We start from the raw sequence: 25,658 nt of genomic DNA, 5'->3' as shown, positions 1-25,658 counted from the left end.
CCTTGGCCCCAGTCAGGATATGGCGGCTCTGGGCCCAGCCCTGACCGCTGGGTGGAAACAGGAAATGTGTGAGACTTGGTGTGCGCTGGGTCTCTGCGCCTGGCTCCACGGCTGATAAGGGCCATTGTGTGGCCGCCAGGGATGATCCTGCCCTGGATAGATGTGCTTCCCGGAGGAAGGAAGGAAGCTTTGCTGGCCTTTCCTGGGCGGGGGAAGCCGAGGGCAGGGAAGGAAGGGTGCCTGGGGGAAGGTGCCTACCCCAGGGGCTGTCAAGGCCAGCGTTGCCCCACCGGACCCTGCCCCTCCCATGCCAGCGTCTGACTCTGGAAAGGTCGCTTTCCCCATCCACTTCCCTCTCCGCACTTCCTATAAGGAATGGCCGGAGATCCAAGGGCTCAGTCCCAGGCCAGGAAAGTGTCAGCTGTGATTTAGCAACAATGAAGATAGAAAAACAGGAACGTCTGGGGGTGGGGAGCACCTGAGGGTGGGCGAGGAAAAGTAAGGGGCAAATAGGACCCAGCTACCCACTGCCACGCCACCCAGCGACCCATCTCTTAAACGTTTGAGGCTCCAGAGGAGGATGGGACAGGGACCTCCTCCCCGTGCCCTCCTGCCTCCCAGCTAAACCCCTCTGCCAACACGGCCAGCTCCCAGCAGCAGCCCTGGCCTCTCAAACTCCAGGGGCTCACCTGCTGCTGCAGGAGGCAGGCAAGCTCGGGGGGACAGGCAGGCGGGGCAGTGCCTACTGATGCATCCTCTTGGCTTGGGGCAGGATGCACATTTGGGGAGTGGTCGCAGCTCTCCAGCGGACACCAGTGAGAACACCCGGCCGTGAAGCTGCTGGGGGGAAAAACTTCCTACCCTTTGACCTGGAGCTCAGGGTCCCTCGTGGGTGGCTACATCAGCTCCTCTGGTTACCTGGGACAACAGGCATTTCCTCCATCCCTCAGCCCCTCCTCTTCCTGCCCCAACCCCGCTGGGCCAAGAGGCTTCCCAATCAGACCTGGGCTGCTCCAGCTGTGTCCTGAGGCGCTGGACCAGACACATCCCCTGGGGCTGGAGTTGAAGCTGAACCAAGTGGCCATCCCAGCTTAAGATCAGATTCCTGGTTCCGGCAACAGGCAGAGCCAGCAGGCAGGCAAGCGGGCTTTTGCTCAGAGGCCCCAGTGCTCAGCACGCTGGCTATCCACAGGCGGAATGGCACTGCAAGTGGAGCTGATACCCACGGGGGAGATCATCCGTGTGGTTCATCCCCACAGGCCCTGCAAGCTAGTAAGCTGGGAAGCTCTGGGCTGGGAGGAAGGGTGGCTGTATCTGCCCGGGGCCCAGCAGCCCCTTCTCAAGCAAACCCCTTGAGAAGGCAGTGAGCAGTGGGGAAGCGTTCTGATCCCTGGTGGAACAGAGACAAACCGGGCAAGAAGGGGTAAATGGAGGGAAGGTTGAAGGTTTAAGCCTATAAGGAGTAGGGTTTCAAAGCCGGGATCTGGGTTTGAATCCCTTCTCCTCCAGCTCCCTGATCCTCAGCGGGCTGAGCTATGAACTGGTGACAGAGCCGCTCTGAGATCTAAGGACCAGTGCACGTGAACCTCCAGGTGCATAGTACAGGCTCAGTTAAAGCCGCCGCTTTCCGGTCTGGCCTGAAGAAATGACGCCCACCGGCTCAGCGCGGTAGCGTGGGCGGGAAGGCAGGTGAAGGGAGCATGGTAGTCACAAACGGGAAAGAACTGACTTGGCCTGGCATGCAGGGCAGGGTCGGGTTTGCTCTGGGGATGCAAAGGCGCCCTACGATGAGAAGCGAGAACCCCATACGACACCCACTCGCCCAGGACTGCAGCGAGTGGGCCGGGTCTTCGGTCGGAGGAGGGTGCGTGTGTGTGTGTGTGTGTGTGTGTACCTGTGAGTGTGAATGACTGTGACGCGCCTCGTCCCCGGAGAGCTGGCTGCGGAGTGCGCTGCACCAAGCCTCCACGGACACGAACGCGGACCGGGCCGGGCGGGCGGGCGAACGGGGCGGGGCCGGAGGGTGCGCGCGCGGGGCCTGAGCCCTGCCCGGGATGACGACAGGCAGCGGCCCGGCCCCGGGCGGGCCCTGGGCGGGGAGAGCGTGCCGGGGCCGCGGACTCCGGAGCCGGCCACGCCGCCCAGCCTGGCCCCCGCCCGCGCACCCGAGAAGCCGAGCCGGTGGGTACGCGGGGCGGGCCGCAGCCGGGGCGGCGCGGGGTGGGCTCCGCTGGCTGGCAGGATGGGGGAGAGGGAGAGCGGCCGGGCGGCGACCTAGGCCCGGAGCTACCGTTCGGGAGGCGGGGTCGCCGGCGCGGAGACTGCGAGGGCCGAGGGTCGGCTCGGCCTGGCCGGGGCAGGGCCCCAGAACCTGGCGGCTCCAGGATTGGGCTGATGGAAACGTGGATTCGTTGCGGGTAACGTGAGGGCGAGAAGGAGCGTCCTGGGTGGCGGGGCTACCCTGCGCGCCCTTCGGGGCCCTCCGACTGCCAGCTTTGCCTCCGGGTTCCGGAGAAGCCGCCCCGGCCCCGCCCCTTCCCGTTCCCCGCCCACGGGCCCCGCCAAGGCAGGAGCCCCCGCGTGTGAGTGTGGCGGATGGGGGGCTCTGAGATGAATGAGAGAATGAATGGCTGGCCCATGGCCTATTCAATGCCAGGCACGCTCCGGCTTCCTGCTCACCCTCCCGGGCTCTGTGATTCATTCATTCAGGCGGGCGTCCACGAGGGGCGTTGAGCCCCCACTGGGTGCCGGTATGGGTGTACCGCCAGAGCGCGGGAGTCGTCTCCTGGGAGAGACTGACAAGGAAATATCCAAATAGAGCGGATTGCGATGAGGAGAGGGCTGTGTGTTTTCGGGGAGTCAGGAAGGGGCTCTGGAGGAAGTGATACCCGAACTGAGTCTTCAAGGACCACCAAGAGTCAGTCAGGTGGGGAGGGGGTTGGGTCGTCCAAGGATGCTGCAGGTGCAAAGGCGAGAAGCTTAGAGCCCCACGGCTGGTGGCAGGGGTAGGCGTAGCTCCTCCTGGCTGTGCCTGGTGGTGAGGGAGGCATGGGGAGACAAGGGACTGGAGAGGGCTACCCATGTGGCCACGCGGGAACGGGACGCGGGGGAGCAGTGGGGGCTGCTGGAAGAAACAGTGGGTGTGCTTGGCACATGAAGGAGTGCCCTATAAACCTTCACTCTGTTAACATGAGCTGTTAATTGATTGGATTTGGATTTGTAAAAACCACCGGCTGCTGTGGGAAAATGAATTGGAGGGAGGAAGGCAGGGAGGCCAGTGTGGAGGCTGCTTGCTTACTCTGGCAGGGAGAGGGAGGGTGGAGAAGTGATACAGGAGCAGAGGGGAAGTTTCAGCAAGTGGTGACTCGTTGGTGTGAGGAGTGGAAGGAGGAGGGCAGGGCTTTTGGTGCCAAAGAAGTGATGACTTAGCTGGAGGTGCCTCCCTCCTCTCAACATACAGGATCTTGAACAAGGAGGATAGGTTAGGCGGCAAGGTGCTTTGTGTCTTTCTGCTAGACCCTCAGGCAGAGGCATCTGGCAGGCAAAAAGCCCCTGGTTCTGGAACCAGAGTGTACAGCCCTAGACCGGAGCCCAGAGAGCTCTCAGGTAGAATCCCTAGTCTTCACCTTCTCCATTCCCCCTCAAAACGTTTACCTTGAGTCTGGAACAGTCCTTGGTGGGGCAGCCTGGGCCCGGACCTAAGATATGTTCGATACACAGAAGTTGAGCCACTGTTCTGTGCCCAGCATGAGCTGTGAGTGAGATAGGCTATGGTTATTCTGTTTTCTTTTTTGTCTTTTAGGACTGCACCTGAGGCATACGGAGGTTCCCAGGCTAGGGGTCACTTTGGAGCTGTAGCCACCAGCCTATGCCACAGCCATAGCAACGTGGGATCTGAGCCGCATCTGTGACCTACACCACAGCTCATGGCAACACCAGATCCTTAACCCACTGAGCAAGGCCAGGGATCCAACCCACATCCTCTTGGATGCTAGTCAGGTTCGTTAACCGCTGAGCCACAATGGGAACTCCTCTCTTTTTTCAAGTTTTATTGAAGTAGAGTTGATTTACAAGAGTTGATTTACAATGTTGTGATAATTTCTGTTTTACAACAGAGTGATTCATATCCATATCCATTCTCCCTCAGATTCTTTTCCCACATAGATTATCACAGATTATTGGGTAGAGTTCTCTGTGCGATACAGCAGGCCCCTGTTGGCCAATCATTCCATATACCTCAGTGCGTACATGCCAATCCCAAACCCCCAGTCTATCCCTCCCCCCAGCCTGTCCCCTAGGCTGTGGTTCTCTTCTCTGCTCCCCAAGGCCTCAGTGGAAATCAGTTTATAGCAGCAATCTGGGGGTCTCCTCAGAACACCTTCTCCAGAACTGCAGAGCCCTGAGGTGGGGGAACACCTGAGGCTACCCACCACCCTCTCCCCCCTCCTCCAGAGCTTGGGGGCATCTGGCCGATACTAGGTCATGGATGACCCAGGTCTGCTGGACCTGTTCCATCCCCACCTTCACGGGAGAAACGACCTCCCCATGTGGGAGAAGACCCTGAGGGAGCCCTGGGAAATAAGTCCTGGGTCACTCGGGGACCATGACTGCACCCCAACCTGCAGCCAGCCTCTAGGTCCAGGGACATGCTGGCAGCTCCGATGACATGTCCCACTCCCAGGCTGCTATTCCTAAGGCCTACACGTCAATTGTCACACAATAGCGCCAAGGGAGGGTACCGGGCGCTGCAGTCACGAGTTTCCCGAGGAATGTCATGGCCTGGCAGGTAGCATGTTAACCTCTACAGAGAAGCCAGGAGATCCACCAGCCCTCTCCCTGCCTCATCACAGCCCTGCAGGAGGAGAGAGTGCTAGACTTCCCTTTTCCAATCCCACCTCTCCTTTTACTAGTCCTGGGCTCTTGAGCATGTCAGTCACCTGCCCTGCCTCAGTTTCCTCATCTGTAGAAGGAGGGGTAATAATACAGACCTCATGGCTCGGCTGGGGTCATTGACGGGTCTACCAGAAGACAGCACTCGGCTTTGCATCCTCGGCCGCCGTGTCTCTCTCACCCTCAGTCCCCCGCCTCCCCACCCCTCTCCCAAGAGGCCGCCCCTGTCCAGTGAGGCGGGGCGGGCGGTGGCTGTAGCGGGGCGGGGTGAGCCCTGTGGTCCCGCTAGGGGCCCACCGCGCTCAGGTCCGCCTGGAAACGGAGACGCCCCCTTCTTCTGCCGCCGGGCGGTGGCTGTGGGGGCGCCAGCGGGCATCCCGGGAATGCAGCGGCGCGGCTCTGGCTGGGGGAGGCCGGTCCGACCCCTCCGCACGCAGATTCCCCTCATTCCAGCAGGTTGACGCGGCGGCGGGTGGGGCGGGGCGGGCACTGCGGCCGCGAGGCCCCGCCCCCTTGCCAGCTCCTTCCCCAGGAGTCCGCCAGCCGCAGCCCTGAGCTCCAGCCTTGCCCGCCCCCGGGCCCTGCTGCTAGTGGGGGCCAGCTCGACCCCTTTCCCCCAGTCTTGCAAAGCACTCCACACCCCGGGTGAGCAGGAAGCTGAATCCCCTCCCCATTCTCTCTCCTTTCTGCATTTTCACCCTGGGGGCATCGCGGAAGGGGCCTCCTCCCACCCTGAGCCCGCCGCAGCGGGTGGCTTTAAGCACACAATCCCCACCCCTACCCGCTGCTCCCACCCATCTCCCAACTGCGCGCGGCAGCACCCAGTCCCCTCGCCCCCTCCAGAGGGCCCCATCTCCCAGCTGGTGCCCCCGCCGCGGGCTCCCCCGGGCTGCGGCTCCAGCTGGGCTGCTGTTCTCGAGGTAATGAGCCTTCCCCACGAGGCTGCAGCCCGCACCTGCCGCAGCCTCACTCTCTCCTGGGGGAGCCTGGGCCCGCGGGTGGGGCGCGCTGGGACTTTGAGTCCTAGGCCTGCTTTTTGTCCAATAGGACAAGTCAGTGTCCTCCGTTTTGCACCTCTGGGTCCTTATCTGTCAGGTGGGGCACAGGTAAAGTTCGAGAGCTCTTTGTAACTGGCAGACAGACACGCCTGAGGGGCTTTCCCAGCTAGATAAGAAAGGTGACCTGTCTGGGCCAGGACCTGGTTCTTAGTAGGTCTGCTCCAAGCGTGTGTGGGTGTGTGGCAAGAGTGTCAGGCCCAGAGAGGGAAGTGGTGTTTACTGAGGGACTGGGAGGTGCCTTGGCTCCTTATCTTAGCCTTCTCAACCACACCTTGGAGACTGGCATTTAAGGCTGAAGGAGAGACTCCCAGAAGCTGTGACCTGCTGGCAGGCACACAGCTCGAGAGAAGTGGCCCAGCCTTTTGGAAGCATTAGCCGTCACACCCCCACCAGCGCTGGGATCTGGGCCAGAGTTTGCCCAGCAGGCTGCTGCCCTCCAAGAGTCCAGAGAGGGTGGAGCTGCCTGGGGGCTGGTTTGGATAGAGAGAGGGTGCCCTGGTTAGAATACGAAGGGGGCCGCCGGAGGGACAAGAGGGGGAGGACCCCTCCAGTGGAGGAAGTGAAGTAAGGAGCCCCTGGGCACAGAGGCCCTGGTCAGGGTGTCTGGAATGGGGGAGGAGGGCATTGTCCCAAATGCTGGAAGTCGGACCTGGGTTTCCCAGATGGAAAGCTGAGCCCTCCATGGAGGCCGGGCACGCACTGAGCTCCAGAAAGGTGCTCAGTCCCTGGGGCGCGCGCTCCGGGCATACGCGGGAACCTAAAGAGGTTTTCTTGGGACTTAAAGACGCTGGATCCGCCCCCCAGAGATGGACAGTGTCCCGCACAGAGGCTCCGCCCGCCTGGGCGCGCCGGCCGTATTTGGACATTTCGTTCTATTTTTAACTTTCCCGGGACTCGAGGTTGGGGTGAGGGGGGGAGGGAAATCCTGCTTCCTCCAGGACCCACGAGCTTCTGCCTAGTGAGTCCTGCTCTTGGCCTAGTGCGTAGTGTAGACACAAGCCCGGAAGTGAGTTCTGGGCCTGTGTAGACGCGGCGGCCGCGTGGGTTCCGGGCCCCACCCTGGAATCAACGACGTCCCTCCAGGAAAACCTGACTCAAGCGGAGCCCCTGCTCCGCGGGGAGCCCCGCCCCCACCTCTGCCCCCACCCCCGCCCCGAGATCCCCCTATAGTTCCTGCCCCACCCCCACCAGCAGGAGAGGGACCCCAGAGTACGAGCCCCGAGGGAGGCGGGGGCGCCGGGGGAGTCCCGCGCTTCCGAGGCTCTCGGAGGGGGCGGAACCGGGGGCGGACTGGCCCCTCCCCCGTGACGCCGCCGCCGCTGCCGCCGCCGCGCCACCGGCCGAAAGCACGGGCAGCGGAGCAGGGCGCCAGGCCGGTCGGGCAGGATGCGCTACCGGGCGTCGGTGAGCAGGGGCGGCGGGCAGGGCGGGGGTCCCAGGAGTCCCTTCTGGCCTCGCGGCGCCGCCTCGGCCCCGCCAGGAAGCGGGCGCGGCCCAGGAATTTCGGGTGGAAAAACGTCCCGGAAAGTTGCAGGGGGAGGAGGCCGAGGCACGCAGGGCCTGGAGGCGCTCGGACCCGGACCGGGCGAATAGCTCCCGGGGAAGGCTGAGAGCGCCGAGACCCGTCACCCAGAGGGCAAGGGGGCGGGAGCTTGGGCTGCCAGATTTGGCAGCTGCTTCAGGACAGGATTGGAGGCAGCGGCGGGGGTGGGGGCGGGGGGCGATGAGGGACCTGCCTCCGAGAGACAGGCCCCTGGCCAGGGGTGCCCAGGCCAGAGATCTGGGTGGTGTGCGGGTGGGGGAGACGCCTTCGGGAATCCCACCTTTGCTGCCACCTTGCTCTTCTCTGACTGTTGACATTCTGGAGTCAATTTCCTAGAGCCCTCGGACCCTCTCTGAAGAACGTGGTGTGGGGTGAGGGCCTCGCTGAGCCCTGTACTTTTCCCAGCCTCTTATGGGCTGGGAGGCAGCTGGGCTTTCCGTGGTAAAACCCCAGGGCCACGAGACTTCTCATCGCTCTCAGGGGAGGAGGGTGTTTGGGGAACCGAGCAGCTGGAAAGAGAGGGTGTGGTTCAGCTATGGGAGGGAGGCCCCCCTTCTGGGGTGAGTGCTGAGCCCAGCTGGGATGCGAGGCCCCTGGGGGAATCCCTCTCCTACGTCCTGGGACGGCCTCTTGCTCCCCCTGGAGAGTTTGGTGGGTGGGGATGGAGAGTTGGCCCCACCCTGCCTGTAGAGTTCCCTCCGGAGCCACTTGTCCTACAAAGCACCTGTCACACGTGGCTCAGAACTAAGGGACTTGAAGTCACCTGGTCTAATTCTCAACTCCTCCTCTTGAGAAGGAAGCAGCCCAGAGAGAGAAGGCGTTTTGTCCAAGGTCAACAGAGCATTCTTTCTCTTCTTCTCATGACATTCCCCCGCCTTTTGCTACACAAAACCAGCATCTCCTTGGAATCAGGGGCCTTGCCCCATGTCCTCTGGGTTCTCTGCTCCAGGGTTGTGTGGTCAGGTCCCATGTGCCCCACGTGGCCTTTGTTCTGGGAGTGGTGTCCTCAGTTCCACGTGCCAGCTGTCACCAGCGTGGTCCATCTCCAGGGTGTTCCCTGTGTCCAGGCCCCCTGGGTCCACGCGCCCCTCCCTGGTGGCCCTCTCGGTCTTACAGGCTGCAGCGCAGGGGGAGAAAGTGGCCTTCCTGCCCCCTGCTACCTCTGACCCTCTCCCGTGGCCCACCCCTGCAGGCCCTGGGCAGTGACGGGGTGCGGGTGACCATGGAGAGCGCACTGACCGCCCGAGACCGGGTGGGGGTACAGGATTTCGTGCTGCTGGAGAACTTCACCAGCGAGGCCGCCTTCATCGAGAACCTGCGGCGACGCTTCAGGGAGAACCTCATCTATGTGAGGCCCAAGTGGGGGGCACAGATGCAGGGCTGAGGCGGGAAGAGGCTCAGGGGCCTCTGGGAGAAACTTCTGACCCTCCCCCCCGCCAGACCTACATTGGCCCCGTCCTGGTCTCTGTCAACCCCTACCGGGACCTGCAGATCTACAGCCGGCAGCACATGGAGCGTTACCGGGGTGTCAGCTTCTATGAGGTGCCCCCCCACCTGTGAGTGACCCCTCCTGACCTCTCCGGGGATGAATCCCGATTCCCCCCTGTGAGGGAAGCCACAGCCGCTCACCCATGGTCACCCCAGTCCCCCCTCCAAGGTGAATCTCCCTACTCCATCTGGGCAGGACCTCCACCCCAACGCACACCCTTGACTCATTCCCCCGACTCTGCCTGGGCACGGCCCCCCATCTTAGTGACCCTCTGAGCCCTGCCTCTGAGGGATCTCCCAGTCTGAACATATGCGTGACCTCAGCCTTCAGCTGCATGACCTCCAGTCCTCCCACCCGTGGGCGATCCGCTCAGTCCTCCGCCTGAATGGGATTCTCATCCTCAGCTGTGAAGGTCTCCCTGGACCTGCATCCTGACGGGTTCCCCCATCCTCAAGGGTACACCAGGCGTGGGAGCGCCCATCCCCTGCAGTCACCGGCCCCACCCCCCACCCCCTAAGCTCCTGACCAGCCTCTGCTCCAGGTTCGCGGTGGCTGACACTGTGTACCGGGCATTGCGCACGGAGCGCCGGGACCAGGCGGTGATGATCTCTGGGGAAAGCGGGGCAGGCAAGACAGAGGCCACCAAGCGGCTGCTGCAGTTCTATGCTGAGACCTGCCCAGCCCCCGAGCGGGGCGGTGCCGTGCGTGACCGGCTGCTGCAGAGCAACCCGGTGCTGGAGGTGAGGGGACAGCAGTTTGGCCAGGGGTTGGGGGGGCAGGGGGAGACTGCCAGGCATCCCTCATACCCCCGTCCCTTCCTAGGCCTTCGGAAATGCCAGGACCCTCCGGAATGACAACTCCAGCAGGTTCGGGAAGTACATGGACGTGCAGTTTGACTTCAAGGTACCAGTGGGTGCGTCAGGGCAGGGGGAGTGGGATTCCCATTCTGTAGGCGCCCACTGGCCAGGTCTTTGGCACCAGCAAAAGACTTGTCTACTTATGGAGAACCTACTGTGTGCCAGGCACTGTTCCAGGTGGTGGTACCGCAGTGAAACAAAACTGACAGAAACCCTGTCTCCAGGGAGATAGACGATGAACAGAAAGATGTAATTTAGGTGACAAATGTCATGGCAAAAAAAATAAAATGAGGTAAGGGGAGGGGGCAGTTGCTGTTTTAAGTAAGGCAGATAGGGAGTTCACGTCATGGCTCAGCAGTTAACGAACCCAACTAAGGTCCACGAGGATGCGGGTTCGATCCCTGGCCTCGCTCGGTGGGTTAAGGATCTGGTGTTGCCATGAGCCGTTGTGTAGGTTGCAGACACGGCTTGGATCCCACAGTGCTGTGGCTGTGTCCTAGGCTGGCAGCTGTAGCAGCAATTCGACCCCTAGCCTGGGAACCTCCATATGCCGCAGCGTGGCCCTAAAAATAAATAAATAAGGCAGTTAGAGTGGGCCTCGCTGGGAAGGGGGCATTTTGGTAAAGGCTTGTTGGAGACGGAGGAGTGAGCAGATAGATATGGGGGGGAGTTCAGGCAGAGGCCCTGAAGTGGGGGGGTGCTTATGAGTTCGAGGACAGCAAGGAGGCCAGAGTGGCTGGAGAAGAGAGGGAGGGGCCGAGGAAGAGAGGTGGAGGCCAAGGGGTGCAGGCCCTTCGGGGTCTTTGTAAGAATTTTTTTAAAGCTTTGAGTGGCAGGGAGACCATCAGAGAGTTTGAAACAGAAATGTGTTATGGAGTTCCCCTGTGGCGCAATGGGATTGGCAACGTCTTAGGAGCGCTGGGTCACAGGTTCTATTCCCAGCCTGGCACACTGGGTTAAGGATCCAGTGTTGCTGCAACTGCAGCTGAGGTCGTGACTGTGGCTTGGATCTGACCCCTGGATTCCTGGCTTGGGAACTCCACATGCTACAGGGCGGCCAAAAATGGGGGAAGAAAAAAAAGACTTGTGTTATGACCTCACTTCCCTGCCTGCTTTGTTGAGACTAGATGGTAGAGAACCAGTCTGAGCGAGGAAGCCAGTTAGGGAAGTGATGGTTATTAAATCTAGACGACAGATGGCAGGGGCTGGGCCCAGGGTGGTGGCAGTGGATTCTGGATGTTCTGAAGGTTAAGGCAGCAGGCTTGGCTGTCTGATTGGATGTTTGGTGTGGAAGAAAAGAGGCTTCCAGAAGTTCCCATCACGGTGCAATGGTTAATGAATCCCACTAGGAACCATGAGGTTGCGGGTTCGACCCTGGCCTTGCTCAGTGGGTTAATGATCCGGTGTTGCCGTGAGCTGTGGTATAGGTCGCAGACGTGACTCGATCCCACGTTGCTGTGGCTCTGGCGTAGGTCGGCAGCTACAGCTCTGATTAGACCCCTAGCCTGGGAACCTCCATACGCTATGGGAGCGGCCCTAGAAAAAGGCAAAAAGACCAAAAAAAAAAAAAAAGGAAAGAAAAAAAAGAAAAGAGGCTTCCAGAAGGATGGCGGGCTTCTTGGCCTGAACCCCAGGAAGGGTGGAGTAAGTGTTGACCAAATGGGAAGAGGAGCCAATCTGGGGAGGGGGAGATCAGGAGTTCAGTTTTAGGCCTCTTGAGGTTGAGATGCCTGCCTGGCATCCAAGTGGAACTGCCAGGTAGAGAGTGCTGGGCATCCTATCACTCAGAGGAAGAAGCTGAGGCCAGAGGGACGGCTTGCCTGGACCCACACAGCCATGGGCTGAGCAGGAACGAGTGCCCAGGAATGCAGGAGAGGTAGGGGAAGCTGGGCTCTGCCCCGAGTTCCCCTGAGCAGTCGCTGCACCCTGCCCTGCCCACAGGGTGCCCCCGTGGGTGGCCACATCCTCAGTTACCTCCTGGAGAAGTCGCGGGTGGTACACCAGAATCACGGGGAGAGGAACTTCCACGTCTTCTACCAGCTGCTGGAGGGGGGCGAGGAGGAGACGCTGCGCAGGCTGGGCCTGGAACGGAACCCCCAGAGCTACCTGTACCTGGTGAAGGTGAGGAGTGGGCGGGCAGGGGGGGCAGGTGCCACCCAGGGAGCCCAGTCCTAGGGCTGGTCAGCCAGCTCTGCCCGTCCTCCAGGGCCAGTGTGCCAAAGTCTCCTCCATCAACGACAAGAATGATTGGAAGGTCGTCAGGAAGGCCCTGACAGTGATTGACTTCACGGAGGATGAAGTGGAGGTGAGGCCTCTGCTGGGGACCCCCCCTTTTCTCCTGTCACACCGGCAAAATCTCGGTCCACCTTTACACCCTGTTTCCACACTAGCCACCCACCTTCTCCCCTCAAGGCTTTACCCCCTGGTCCCTGCTCCTTCTGACCTTCCACTGTGTGGGGCCCTCCCGTAACCCCACCTGCCCCTCCCCGTCCCCCCAGGATCTGCTGAGCATCGTGGCCAGCGTCCTGCATCTGGGCAACCTCCACTTTGCTGCCAATGAGGAGAGTAATGCCCAGGTCACCACCGAGAACCAGCTCAAGTATCTGACCAGGGTGAGCGGGGTGAGCGGGAGCGAGGGCAGGGCAGCGGGGCCGGGAGCGTGCTCACCCACCAGGCCTACCCCTTCCCTTGGCAGCTCCTGGGTGTGGAGGGCTCGACGTTGCGGGAAGCGCTGACGCACAGGAAGATCATCGCCAAGGGCGAAGAGGTGACTTTCGGCCCCGGGAGGTCGGGTTGGGGCGGGGGGGATGTTCCCAGGCAGCCCCTGCTCCCCTCGTCCCTTCCCCCGGGTCTGTTCAGCTGGTCTTCTCAGCGATGCTGAGGCAGGTGGCTCAGAGAGGCACCTCTGGCCAAGGTCGCAAGGAAGAGAGCGAGGCTTGAAGGCAGACTCCCCTCCAGGAAGAAGGCGTCCTGTGTCTACACCACCTTCCCTCTGGTGTGGCCACCGTGGCCTCCCCTGGTGCCCCCACCCCCAGGCTCACCAGGAGCGGGGAGGGCAGAGCGGCCAGTTTCCTGAGCTCGAAGGGGCAGGGCTGGGAAGTGGCTGCGTTCATCTCCCCTTCTTGCCCACGGCAGCTCCTGAGCCCGCTGAACCTAGAACAGGCTGCGTATGCGCGAGATGCCCTTGCCAAGGCCGTGTACAGTCGCACCTTCACCTGGCTGGTTGCCAAAATCAACAGGTCACTGGCCTCCAAGGTGAGGGCTTGGCCCCTGCTGCTCCCGAGGCGGCAGGGAGGGCCGTTCGGGGAGGCCTGGGGCGGGAGCTGGCCAGCACTCGGGCCCATGCTCTGGGTTGCCTGGCCCTAGGACGCCGAGAGCCCGAGCTGGCGGAGCACCACGGTCCTTGGGCTCCTGGACATTTACGGCTTCGAAGTGTTTCAGCACAACAGGTCAGCGCCCTCGGCCCCGCCGGTGCCTCCTCCACCCGCCCTGTCCCTGCTCGGGTCCCTCTCCTCCCCCTCGCCGCCCCCGGGCTTCTCTCACCCTTGCCAGCGACTTCCCAGCCACCCTGAGTCCTGCTCCGCGTTTCTTCCCTTCAATGTGCAGGGGCCTTGTCCCCCCGCTGCCCTTCTCCTGGTCTCATGTCCCCTGAGCTACTGAGGGCTCCTCTGTCCCCCTCCCAGCTTTGAGCAGTTCTGCATCAATTACTGCAACGAGAAGCTGCAGCAGCTTTTCATCGAGCTCACCCTCAAGTCGGAGCAAGAGGAGTATGAGGCAGAGGGCATCGCGGTGAGTGCACCACACATGTCACCACGGGCCTGCGGGTGTCCCCACATGTCCTCGAAGCCAGGTGTCGGCCTCCTCCAGAGGGGTGCCAGGACCCCATGACCATGGCTCCCTCCCCTCTTGCTCCTCAGTGGGAGCCTGTCCAGTATTTCAACAACAAGATCATCTGTGACCTGGTGGAGGAGAAGTTCAAGGGCATCATCTCCATCCTGGTGAGCCGTCTGTGCCTCCAAGGCCTGGTGCGGGGGCTGGGCGGGATGCTATCACTCTTTTGGCTCTGCTCTCCCCGCCTGTCCGCAGAGGGCTGGAGTCTGAGCAGGGCCAGGACAGGGCCATGTGCGGGGAGGGGCAGGGGGATGGGAGGTGTGGAGAGGCCTCCTGGGCCTGCGTCTCCCACGAGGGCCCCTGAGTCCCTGTGCTGTCCAGTCCCTCCGCCACGTACCCCGCACCCTCTGCCACACCCCCTAGGACGAGGAGTGTCTGCGCCCCGGGGAGGCCACAGACTTGACTTTCCTGGAGAAGTTAGAGGACACAGTCAAACACCATCCACACTTCCTGACGTGAGTAAGGCTGCCGGGCTGTCTTGGGGTGGGGGGGGTCTGTGGAAGCCTCGGATCCCCCTCGAATCATGATACACCTGGTGACTCAGGAGGTTGGGGACCTGGTGTTGTCCCTGCCGTGGCACAGGTTCAATCCCTGTCCTGGCCTACACCACAGCCACAGCAACACAGGATCCAAGTTGCATCTGGAACCTATACCACAGCTCACAGCAACCCTGGATCCATAACCCACTGAGAAAGGCCAGAGACTGAACTTGCATCCTCCTGGATGCTAGTCAGATTTATTAACCGCTGAGCCACGGCGGGAGTGATTCTTTTTTGAGAATGAAACTTGCTAAGGTTTTTTAGCTTCCTTATTTGGAAACTGCTTTTTATTTAAGGAATCCCCTAAAGTGGGGAGAGAGGAGGGAAAAACAAGCCCTTCTGTCCCATTTCTGCTGTACTTTGAGCTCATCATCTCTAACCTGAAGCAACCCTTGAAGGAGGTTTTCCTGAGGCTCGCAGAGGTGAAGCTACTTGCCCAGGATTATCTCACATGCTTAAGTCTGGAACTGGGACTCAGCCCCAGAGCCACAAATGGCAAAGCCCAGAGCATTTTTTCTTTCTTTTCCTTCTTTCTTTTTTTTGCTTTTTAGCGCCACATCTGTAGCATATGGAAGTTCCCAGGCCAGGGGTCTAATCGGAGATGAAGCTGCCGGCCTACACCACAGCCACAGCAACTCGGGATCTAAGCTGCATCCTTGACCTACACTGCAACTTGCAGCAACGCTGGATCTTTAACCCACTGAGCAAGGCCAGGGATTGAACCCCCATCCTTATGGATATTAGTCAGGTTCTTAACCCACTGAGCTACAACAGGAACTCTGCCCCTGAGAATTTGTATTTAAGAGAATTTTTTTTTTTTTTGTCTTTTTGCCATTTCTTGGGCCACTCCCATGGCATATGGAGGTTCCCAGGCTAGGGGTCAAATCGGAGCTATAGCTACTGGCCTACACCGGAGCCATAGTAATGTGGGATTCGAGCCATGTCTGCAACCTTTACCACAGGTCACGGCAACGCTGGATCCTTTTTTTTTTCTTTTTTTTTGTCTTTTTGTCTTTTTCTTGTTGTTGTTGTTGTTGTTGCCATTTCTTGGGCCGCTCCCGCGGCATATGGAGGTTCCCAGGCTAGGGGTCCAATCGGAGCTGTAGCCACCGGCCTACACCAGAGCCACAGCAACGCGGGATCCGAGCCGCGTCTGCAACCTACACCACAGCTCACGGCAACGCCGGATCGGTAACCCACTGAGCAAGGCCAGGGACTGAACCCGCAACCTCATGGTTCCTAGTTGGATTCATTAACTACTGAGCTATGATGGGAACTCCTAAGAGAATATTAAAAACCCTTTTTCTTATTATTTTTTAAAACTTTTAGTTGAAATTTTTTATTATAGTTGATGAAAACCTTTTTCTGATTGTAAAAATAACACTGCTCATCAGAGAAAAGTTGGAACATGTGCAAAAGCCACTTGTAATCCGTCACCCAGAGGTCACCACTGTTAACAATTGGAGGCATTTTCTTCCTGCCTTTTTTCTATACATTTTTTTTTTCTGTAGTTGAGAACTTATTGTGTATAAGGCAGGATAATGTTGTATCCTGAGTATGTTCCTGTATCATCAAACAGAAAAATTTCCTCAAAACACTTCCTGCAGTGAGTCTAACACACAGATACTCCACTGCTCTCACCCAGCCTTTGGGGGCCCTGGCCAGCCTCCAGGTTTCTGCTGGGAAAGCAGTGCTGCCACGGATATCCCTGGGCCTTAAATCTATGCCTGTGTCTCTGGTTAGTTGCTTGGCATTGTTCTTAAAAGTTGAAAATGGGTTAAAGAGTATAAACATGCTTAAGACGTAAGTGATCTCTTGGGGCAGATTCCATTCTTTTTTTTTTTAAGGGCTGTACCCACGGCATATGGAGGTTCCCAGGCTAGAGGTCAAATCGGAGCTACAGCTGCCACCCTATGCCAGAGCCACAGTAACGCCAACTGCGAGCTGCATCTGTGACCTACACCACAGTTCACGGCAATGCCAGACCCTTAACCCACTGAGCGAGGCCAGAGATCGAACCCGCAACCTCATGGTTCCTAGTCAGATTCGTTTCTGCTGCGCCACAACGGGAATGCCTTGCTTTTTTTTTTTTTTTTTTTTTTCTTCTTTCTCCCAGATTCCATTCTTAACATGCAGTGGGCAGCACCCAGCCCTCTGAGCAGAGCCATGCAACAGCCAAAAGCAACACCAAGTAACCCTCCACCCAGCACGCCCTGGCAGTGCAGAGGCGTAGGTTCCTGGTCCTGGCGCTGTGTGACCCTGGGCAAAGCCATCTACCTCTCTGAGCCTCTCTGGCAGCCTCTGTGCAGGGAGGTGGCCCCGCCCTGCCCGCTGCTTACGGGATGCCTGGTTCCTCTCTTGAAACCTCTTCAGCAGGCAGGGCGCGTGGCTCAGGCCAGCAGTCTGAGGCGTCCTCTCCCTGTCGCTCCCAGGCACAAGCTGGCTGACCAGCGGACCAGGAAATCTCTGGGCCGGGGGGAGTTCCGCCTTCTGCACTACGCTGGGGAGGTGACCTACAGTGTGACCGGTGAGGAGCCCGGGGCTGGGTCCCCACAGTGCGCGGGGAGAGGGGCTCGCCCTCGCTTCACAGGTCCTCTCTCCTCCCAGGGTTTCTGGATAAAAACAATGACCTTCTCTTCCGGAACCTGAAGGAGGTGAGGACGTGGGGAGGCCGCGCGGTCTGGGCTCTGAGTGACCTCCGCCCCAGGAATCAGACTGGCTTGTCCCTGTGCTCCCACCGTGACGCCCTGCTCTGCCCTCACAGACCATGTGCAGCTCGGAGAATCCCATCATGAGCCAGTGCTTCGACCGGAGCGAGCTCAGTGACAAGAAGCGGCCAGAGACGGTGTGAAGGCTGTGGGGCCCGAGGGGGCATGTGTGTTTCCCGGGAGCGGGACCAGTGCCTGCATGAGCTGGGAGTTGGCAGTGTGTGTGTGTGAGTTCGTGCATTCGTGGGTGCCTGGGAGCACATCCGTGTGTGTCTAGGAGGCTGCCCGTGGGTGGGTGCACCTGTGCCTGCTTCCATGTGTGCTTGTGTGTGCACTCACCCCCTCAGCAGATGTCTGTGGTGGCTGCTGCTGTGCTCTCGTAGAAATGGGAACTTAGAATAGGGAGCAGCAAATTGCCCAAGGGAGTAGAAGAGGGGAGGGGACCAGGGAGGGCTTCCTGGAGGAGGAGGCATCTAAGACCACTTGGGAATGCCTAGGTGCTTGTCAGATAGACCTATGGGAGGGCACTGTAGGCAGCCAGAGGGCCCCACACAGGTACATGAAAAGGACTGGGAGATGGACAGAAAAATGACATTTTGAGGAGAGAGGCTGGGAGAGGCAGATAGGGCCAGTGGCACCAGGTGTGGGGAGGGTTCCAGATGTCAGCAGAGGCGTGGCTGCTGGGCTTGGCAGGAGGAGGGCCGGGGTGGTCCCAGGAAGAGCCAGGTCCGTGGAGAGGAGGAAGCCAGAGTGTGGCAGGCAGGCTGAGACATGCTGGCAGGGAGGCCATGGAGGCAGCGTGTGGCTCAGGGTCTGACTCCCTGGGACCCTGCCCTCTGTGCTCCGCCCGTCCCCCTCCCTGAGCATTCTCATCCTCCAGGCCAAGGTATCCCCCTCCCCCGCCCTTGAGAGGACACCCCAACTCCTGTCCAGGCCTCTCCTTAGATTCTGCTGACCTCTTCCAAGTGGCCCGCAGGCGCTCCAGACTCCGCTAGTCTGTGACGGGTCCTTGACTGTCCAGGGTCCCAGGCCTGCTCCTTCTGTTTCCCTGATTCGGGGCAGGGACTACCTTCTACTCAGTCCTAAAGGCCCAGAAACCTGGGCAGCATCCCCGATTCTGCAGCCTTCCCCTTTCCCTCATCCTCACAACCACTGGATCTTGCCTCTTTCTGCTGCCTAAATACTCCTTCCTCTCGGCCCCCCCCCCCCATCACCATGACTCCAGCTCAGTCCTCTGAGCCAGCCAGCCACCTCCCTGGTCTCCTTACCAACCATCCTCCATCTATCTGCCATAGATATTCCAAAAAGCAGGTCCAAAAGCATTCCCTCACTCCAGATTCCTCTTTGGCTCCCTATTTCCCTCAGGATAATAGTCAGTCTCCCTTCTGTGGCTCTCGAGTCCTGCCATGATGCTGCCTCTCCAACACTATCATTTTTCCTCCCCAATTGGATCCGTGTGCTGCTTGCAGCTCCCTCTGTACATCTAGCCTTTGCCCACACTGTTCCTCCCCCTGATGCCTTTCCCTCCTCCCTTCCCTCTGGCTGTCCTCTACTTATCCTTTCCTTCTTTATATATTTTTGTCCTTGCCCACGGCCTGCTGAAGTTCCTAGGCCAGGATGGAACCTATGCCACAGCAGTGACAACACCAGATGACTCCTGCTTATCCTTTAAATCTTAGCTCAGCAGTAACAAACCCAGCTGGTGTCCATGAAAATGCAGGTTTGATCCCTGGCTTTGCTCAGTGGGTTAAGGACCCAGCGTTGCCATGAGCTGTGGTGTAGGTTATAGATGCAGCTTGGATCTCATGTTGCTGTGGCTGTAGTGTAAGCCGGCAGCTGCAGCTCCGATTCGTCCCCTAGCCTGGGAACTTCCATATGCCTTGTCTGTGGCCCTAAAAAGACAAATAAATCTCAGCCAGAGGGTCATTTCCGGAAGGCCCTTCCTGATGCTCCCTACCCCACAAACTGGATTAGTTGCCCCTTCTTGATGCTTCCAGAACCCCCAGGCACATGCCCATGGCATTAATGGGACCATGATGAACTGCGAGTCTTTGCTGAGGCATCCGCTTCTCCCACAGGCCTGAGACCCTTGGAGGTTCCGCAGCACAGTCTGTAGGGATAACGGTTGTAGGCAGAGAAGTAGGATACCTTGTTTAACAATATGGCCCTGAAATTCTAAGAAGAGAGAGTGGCTGCCAAAGGGAGATGTAGGATTCTGGTTGCCAGGAGACGTGAGCAGGATTTTTGGAGCCGAGTGAAGCTCCCTAAGCTGAGGTCTCTAGCTCAGCCAGAGGGATGCTGGTGAGGTAGTCTGGCCCCTTCCATCACTGTGAGGGAGGGGTGATGGGAGGAAGTAAGCCCCCCCCACCTAAGGGCAGGGGTAGTTGTGGGAGCCAGTGCTCTTTGGCCCAGGGAGGGGCCTCTGGAGCTTGGCAGCTCTGCCACAGGGAGGGTCATTTGCAGGGGTCAGCGGCCTCAGCCCAGCTCCAGCCAACCTTGTCTTCATCTTGGTTGACCAGGTGGCCACCCAGTTCAAGATGAGCCTCCTGCAGCTGGTGGAGATCCTCAAGTCTAAGGAGCCTGCCTATGTCCGCTGCATCAAGCCCAATGACGCCAAGCAGCCTGGTAGGCCGTCCGCTCCGTCGGCGGTGGGGGCCTTGTCTCCTCCCGTTGCAGAGGCGATGGCCGTCTGTGGGCAAAATGCCCGCTGACCACCCCGTTGCCCCCCCCCCACCCAGGCCGCTTTGACGAAGTGCTGATCAGGCACCAGGTGAAGTACCTGGGGCTGATGGAGAACCTGCGCGTGCGCAGAGCCGGCTTTGCCTATCGCCGCAAATACGAGGCTTTCCTGCAGAGGTGGGGGCGGGGCCTGGCTCTGCGCCAGGGGTGAGGGGCGGGGGGGTGGGGGCAGACGGTGGGAGCCTGGGCATTCCCGAGAGGGAGGACAGCAGTTCTCAGGCCCGTTCAGGGACAGGGCCCTGAGCTGCCGGGGGATCCACGGCAGGGGCCCCTCGGTGCTGCTGGCCTAAGGTCGAGCTTGGAAGGGCAAAGACTCACCCCCCAGCAACCCCAGGCCCAGCCCTCTTCGAGGTCCCTGAGGCCTGTCACCGAGGGAGACAGTAAAAGCCTAGGAGGAGGACAGAGTTGCCAATCAGCTCAGAAAGGCTAGAGCAGCTCTGAGGCGACCTGGAGTTAGAGAGCTGGGGAGTCGGTCAGGCCTGAGTGTCTCTACCGCTTTCAGGTCCATTGCCCTTAGGCAGTTGAGAAACCTGTTTCCTCATCTTTAAAGAGGGGGTGTAGCAGAGCGACCTCCCAGGCTTTCTGTGAGCTGTCAATCAGTGGGAGCGCCCAGCAGGTGCCCAGGAAATCTGGTTTGGGCCCCCAGAGAAGGGCGCTGGCAGGGGTGGGGACTGGGTGTGCATTTCTGCTCTTCCTGGCCCCAGGTACAAGTCACTGTGCCCAGAGACATGGCCTACATGGGCAGGAAGGCCCCAGGATGGGGTGGCTGTGCTGATCAGGCACCTTGGCTACAAGCCAGAAGAGTACAAGATGGGCAGGTGAGTGGCACCCACGCCTGGCGTTTGGGGGCACGGGGGTGGCAACCAGGGGCTCATCACCGCTGCCCTCCCAGGACCAAGATCTTCATCCGCTTCCCCAAGACCCTGTTTGCCACAGAGGATGCCTTGGAGGTCCGGCGGCAGAGCCTGGGTGAGAGAGGGGCCCCATCCTTCCTGTGCCAGCGGGGTCCATTCTGGGGAACAGGAAATAAATCCCTGCTTTGGGGCTCCTTCTGCAGAAAGCTTGCCACGCCCACCCTCAGCGGGCCCCCCTCCTCAGCAGCTCCAGCCCCAGCTGCCACCTGTCCTGCCCCCAGATACGGGATCCCAGCAGGTTCCCACCTTGCTCGGCTCTCTCATTTCCTCTCCCTTCATTTATCTCTCACTCAGTAGCTCGTTCAGCCACTCCCCTCCCTCATGTCACTCATCGGGCTCTGCCCGTGCCAGGCCCCCGGCTGGGTCCCCTAACCTTTGGCCAAGTGACTTTCTTTCCCAACCACAGCCACGAAGATCCAGGCCGCCTGGAGGGGCTTTCACTGGCGGCAGAAATTCCTCCGAGTGAAGCGATCAGGTTCGGGGCCCAGGGGGTTCTACAGGAGGACGGGACTGGGGCTAGAGTGGGCCACCGCGGGGAGGAGAGAGAGAGGTCAGCCCTCTGTGGTCTCCGCAGCTATCTGCATCCAGTCCTGGTGGCGAGGAACGCTGGGCCGGAGGAAGGCAGCCAAGAGGAAGTGGGCGGCACAGACCATCCGGCGGTGAGCAGTGGGGCGTGGGGAGGGGATGCGGAGCCGGGTGGGAGGGTCCGTCACCAGGCTTCTCACCCCCACCCGTGTCGGGCCTCCGCCCGCAGGCTCATCCGTGGCTTCATCCTGCGCCACGAACCCCGTTGCCCCCAGAACGCCTTCTTCTTGGACCACGTGCGCACCTCTTTTTTGCTCAACCTGCGGAGGCAGCTGCCCCGGAATATCCTGGACCCTTCCTGGCCCACGCCCCCACCTGCCCTGCGTGAGGTCTGTGGGCCCTCCCTCCTGACTCGGGAGCCACCAACACCCTCGGCAGAGGGACTTGATAATCATGTGACCAGAGGAGCGAGCGGCAGGGAAGGGAAGGGACCTGGAGCTGGGCTGCAGCGAACAACTCCGGGAATGGAGGGGCGGTCCAGGTCGAGGGGGTGTCGCTTCCGCCTGTCGTCTTCCGAGTGGGGGGGTGGAGCCAGGCTGCCTGGCTGCCCTGACCTCGCTTGTGCCCCCAGGCCTCGGAGCTCCTGCGGGAGCTCTGCCGGAAGAACATGGTGTGGAAGTACTGTCGGAGCATCAGCCCCGAGTGGAAGCAGCAGGTACGGGCGAGGGGGCCCTGGGGACCAGCCAGGGGCCGCTGGAAACGTGCCGGCCCGGCGGACCTTTACTTGGATTTACCATGTGACCTCAAGTGGGTCCCAGCTCCGATTCCGCCTCATGCATGAAGCCGAGGCTGGAGAAGACTTTTTGTGGCCAATAGGGTTCATGGTCCGTACCAGCTCCCCTGACTGGGAGGGGCTGCCCAGAGCGCGTTGTTGAAAAGGCTGCAGCTTCAGTTTGATGGAATGATGGCAGAGAGAGACACTGGTGACTGACAGGCCTTGCATTTGCCAGCTTGGTATAGGACGATGCTAAGGGATCCACTCAGCACCGTTACCCTGTCTTTAAAATTTATTTCTGTTAGAGTGTAGTTGACTTACAGTGTTGTGTCAATTTCTGCTGTTCAGTGTACTGACCCAGTCCTACATATGTGTATATATATATATACACATATATATATAATTTTTCTTTTTTTAATTAAAATTTTTTTTAAATTTTGTAATGATTTTTATTTTTTCCATTATAGCTGGTTTACAGTGTTGTCAGTTTTCTGCTGTACAGCAAGGTGACCCAGTTACACATACATATATACACGATCTTTTTTTGCACATTATCCTGCTCCCTAATAAGTGACTAGATATAGTTCCCAGTGCTATATACATTATTTTTCTCACACTGTCTTCCATCAAGTTCTATCCCAAGAGACTGGATACAGTTCCCTGAGCCGTACAGTAGGCCCTCGTTGCTTATCCATTCTCAATGTAATAGTTTGCATCTACCAGCCCGGGTAGTAGTTTCAGGTATCAGCAATCAGCCAGCTTCAAGATCCCAGGCTGCAGCTGACTCTCGGGGGCTCCAGGGCCTGATATGATGGGGAGTTAATATCATGACTATACTGTCCTGACCCTTCTGAGGGAGCCCCCCGCCTTGGTTGGTGGGGATGGCGGTAAGGGAGAGGAGGGGCGGATGGGGAATGTTGGTGTCGGGGCTTAGCCGCCTGTGGCTGGGGCCAGAGAGAAGGCGAGGGGGCCTGTCTCGGTTCCTGAGGCCGGGCCTGCCTCTGCGGTGATGGCCCCTACCCCCACTCTGACAGCCCCCTCCCTGCCCTTATCTCCTCAGCTGCAGCAAAAAGCCGTGGCCAGTGAGATCTTCAAAGGCAAGAAAGACAATTACCCCCAGAGTGTCCCCAGGCTCTTCATCAGCACACGGCTTGGTGAGCCCCTGACTTTCCAGTGCCAAAGGCCCCCATCTCCATCCTCGGCCCCTCTCTCCTCCTCTTACTCCCCTCCCCCATCTGGGTTACAGGTGCGGATGAGATCAGCCCCAAGGTGCTGCAGGCCCTGGGCTCTGAGCCCATCCAGGTGAGACCTGCCTGTAGCGCCCAGTCCCGCGGTTCTGCCACCCAAGGGCTAGGTGGCGGTCAGGGCCTGGGGCGGAGGGTGAGGGAGGCCCCTCAGCCCCTCACCTGCCCTCTGTCCCCAGTATGCCGTGCCCGTTGTGAAATATGACCGCAAAGGCTACAAGCCACGCTCCCGGCAGCTGCTGCTGACACCCAACGCCGTGGTCATCGTGGAGGATGCCAAAGTCAAGCAGAGGATTGATTATGCCAACCTGACCGGTAAGCCAGAGTCCTGGGCTGCGTGGGGAGGGCCTCCTGCTCTGACCCTTGAACCCTGACCTCTGCCTTTCCCCCTCAGGAATATCTGTCAGCAGCCTGAGTGACAGCCTCTTTGTGCTGCATGTGCAGCGTGAGGACAATAAGCAGAAGGTGCCCCTCGGGGGACTGGGAGGCAGGGAGGGGGTGGGGTCTCTAGCTCTGGGCAGGGCCTGACCCCTCCCTCCGTCTGGCCCCCAGGGGGATGTGGTGCTGCAGAGCGACCACGTGATCGAGACGCTGACCAAGACGGCCCTCAGCGCCGACCGCGTGAGCAACATCAACATCAACCAGGGCAGGTGAGGCGGGGAGGGGTGGCAAGGGGGCCGTGTGGGCACAGAGGGCAGGCCTCACCCACCCCCTTCCCTCCAGCATCACGTTCGCAGGGGGCCCGGGCAGGGATGGCATCATCGACTTCACACCCGGCTCGGAGCTGCTCATCACCAAGGCCAAGAACGGGCACCTGGCCGTGGTGAGTGCGCCTGGCAGCAACTCCCTGCCTCCCGGCTGAGAGCCCTGGGGCCACGCCTTCCTCCCAGGGCTGGGCAGAGCCTGGGCACCTCCCCGAGGGCCTCGATTCAGAGGGCACCATACCACTCCCTTCCTCCTGCTGCCCCTTTGAGGACCAGAGAGAGGGCCACTTGAGCCTCCAGAGAGCAGAGGGTTGTAGAGATGGCAGCACAGGGAGGTAGGGGAGATCTGGGGGGGGGGGGGTCAGTGTGGGTAGGAGAGGCTCACCCTGGCTAGGACACAGATTCCTATGGGGACAGGCTCAGGGTCTCCAGCACCCCGTACACCACAGCATTCCTAAGCCAGGAAGACACGTGCCCCCAGCACCTCTGCTTCCTGCTCACCCCTTGGGCTTCTTCCCCGGCCCCCACAGGTGGCCCCACGGCTGAACTCTCGGTGATGAAGGTGCCCGCTGGACCCTCTCCCGCCTCCCAGTGCTTTGCTCATCCCCCCTCCCCTTCCCAGTTACCAAAGACTCGAGCTTCCAGACAGGGACCCAGGGACACCTCGAAGCCCACCGACAAGCTCCCACCCCCTGCTCATCCCTCTCCTGGGGGAGCAGCAGGGGCCAGGGAGCTACCCCAGGAGTGGGCCAGGCCGGGCCACAGCAATAGGAAAGCCGGGGCCAGAGGCAGCCGTGCCAGCCCCACTGCCAATGCCAAATATTGGAGAAAAGGGAACTTTTGCTGAGGTTTTTCTCTGAGATTTTTTGATGCTTTATAGGAAACTTATTTTTTTAAAAAGCCCTTTTCCTACCCCGAGACACACTGGATGTGTTTTCCCTGACTCCAGCAGGGCAGGGAATGTAGCTGGGAGGGTGGGCGGTCTGGGCCCTGGTGCCCTCTTCCCTGCCCGGGCCACCTTCGCCTCCTTGTTCCCTTGGCACCTTGTCTGTCTGCCTGCCCACCTGTACCCTTTGCAGCCCACTCCAGCATCCCCCTGGGGCTGAGACCATCCTTGCCTGGCCCCTCCTTCCTGCCTTAAAGATGCCCTTCTAATGTCATGCCAGCCTGAGGGCATCCTGGAGTGGGGGCAGGACTCTTAGACTGTGTATTTTAGAAGCTCTGAGAGATCATCCAGTCTAGCTGCCTAGTGTGACAGAGCAAGAGACAGAGGCCCAAAGAGGGGAGGAGACTCGCCCAAGGTCATCCAGCAGGCTGGGGCAAAACCAGACTGCAGCTTTGTCCTCAGCTCACCTCACCTCCTCTCCCAGGGACAGGGGGGCCCATGAAACTGGCTCATGTCTTAAGGGTGCACATGGCTCCCTGACCAGCAATCACCCTCGGGGGCCACCAGGTGGGAGGAGCCCTCCCGCCCGAGTTCTTGCCTTAGGATGACAAACACCCTGCCCATATACTTTGGGCCCAGTTCCAGGACGAAGGGCCTTCACAGGCCCCTGCACCCCTCCCCATCCTGGGAGCCTGGGGGAGGGGCTGGCCTTGGGAGGAGCTGCAGGGGCATCACCTCTTTCTGCTGCTTCTCCCCCCACCCACCCCCACCCACCCCCACCTCCCATGAGGGCCTAGGGCCTGCCCAGCTGCCTCTGCCCTCCTGGGAGTCTCAGTCCACTGCTGACACTTCTGCGATCCAGAGAAACACTAAATAAAGCAATATGTGTTTGCCAA

General features: G+C 59.9%; 1 protein-coding gene across 4 annotated transcripts; it reads left to right on the top strand.

Annotated features, from left to right (window-relative positions):
- The first annotated feature begins 989 nt into the window (after positions 1 to 989).
- MYO1C (myosin IC) lies at positions 990 to 25,658 on the top strand. Of its 4 annotated transcripts, none has more exons than XM_047758701.1 (32): positions 990 to 1,272; positions 8,684 to 8,839; positions 8,932 to 9,047; positions 9,522 to 9,720; positions 9,803 to 9,883; positions 11,779 to 11,958; positions 12,044 to 12,142; positions 12,336 to 12,449; positions 12,533 to 12,604; positions 12,973 to 13,092; positions 13,204 to 13,286; positions 13,521 to 13,626; positions 13,755 to 13,835; positions 14,092 to 14,183; positions 16,700 to 16,794; positions 16,875 to 16,921; positions 17,032 to 17,112; positions 19,495 to 19,600; positions 19,714 to 19,831; positions 20,419 to 20,532; positions 20,607 to 20,683; positions 21,035 to 21,103; positions 21,203 to 21,287; positions 21,383 to 21,542; positions 21,785 to 21,868; positions 22,989 to 23,082; positions 23,175 to 23,230; positions 23,352 to 23,487; positions 23,567 to 23,637; positions 23,725 to 23,822; positions 23,896 to 23,995; positions 24,407 to 25,658. In XM_047758701.1, the coding sequence occupies exons 1-32, from the start codon at positions 1,198 to 1,200 to the stop codon at positions 24,431 to 24,433; spliced, it is 3,192 nt and encodes a 1,063-aa protein (XP_047614657.1). In that variant the 5' UTR covers positions 990 to 1,197; the 3' UTR covers positions 24,434 to 25,658. The 4 variants fall into 4 exon arrangements, with proteins under 4 accessions (XP_047614657.1, XP_047614660.1, XP_047614658.1 ...); XM_047758704.1 differs by lacking the exon at positions 990 to 1,272 and adding an exon at positions 2,063 to 2,181; XM_047758702.1 differs by lacking the exon at positions 990 to 1,272 and adding an exon at positions 7,203 to 7,352.

This window comes from Phacochoerus africanus, chromosome 14 (genome assembly GCF_016906955.1).
Source record: "Phacochoerus africanus isolate WHEZ1 chromosome 14, ROS_Pafr_v1, whole genome shotgun sequence".
NCBI lineage: Eukaryota > Metazoa > Chordata > Mammalia > Artiodactyla > Suidae > Phacochoerus > Phacochoerus africanus.
This window is presented reverse-complemented; position numbering and strand designations above follow the sequence as displayed.

Bases quoted from the DNA above. Each gene is read 5' to 3' on its own strand.
- MYO1C (XM_047758701.1), top strand. From the start codon at position 1,198: ATGGCACTGCAAGTGGAGCTGATACCCACGGGGGAGATCATCCGTGTG. The intron at 11,959-12,043 runs GTGAGGAGTGGG...CCCGTCCTCCAG, and splicing joins GCTACCTGTACCTGGTGAAG to GGCCAGTGTGCCAAAGTCTC. The intron at 20,533-20,606 runs GTGAGTGGCACC...CTGCCCTCCCAG, and splicing joins GAAGAGTACAAGATGGGCAG to GACCAAGATCTTCATCCGCT.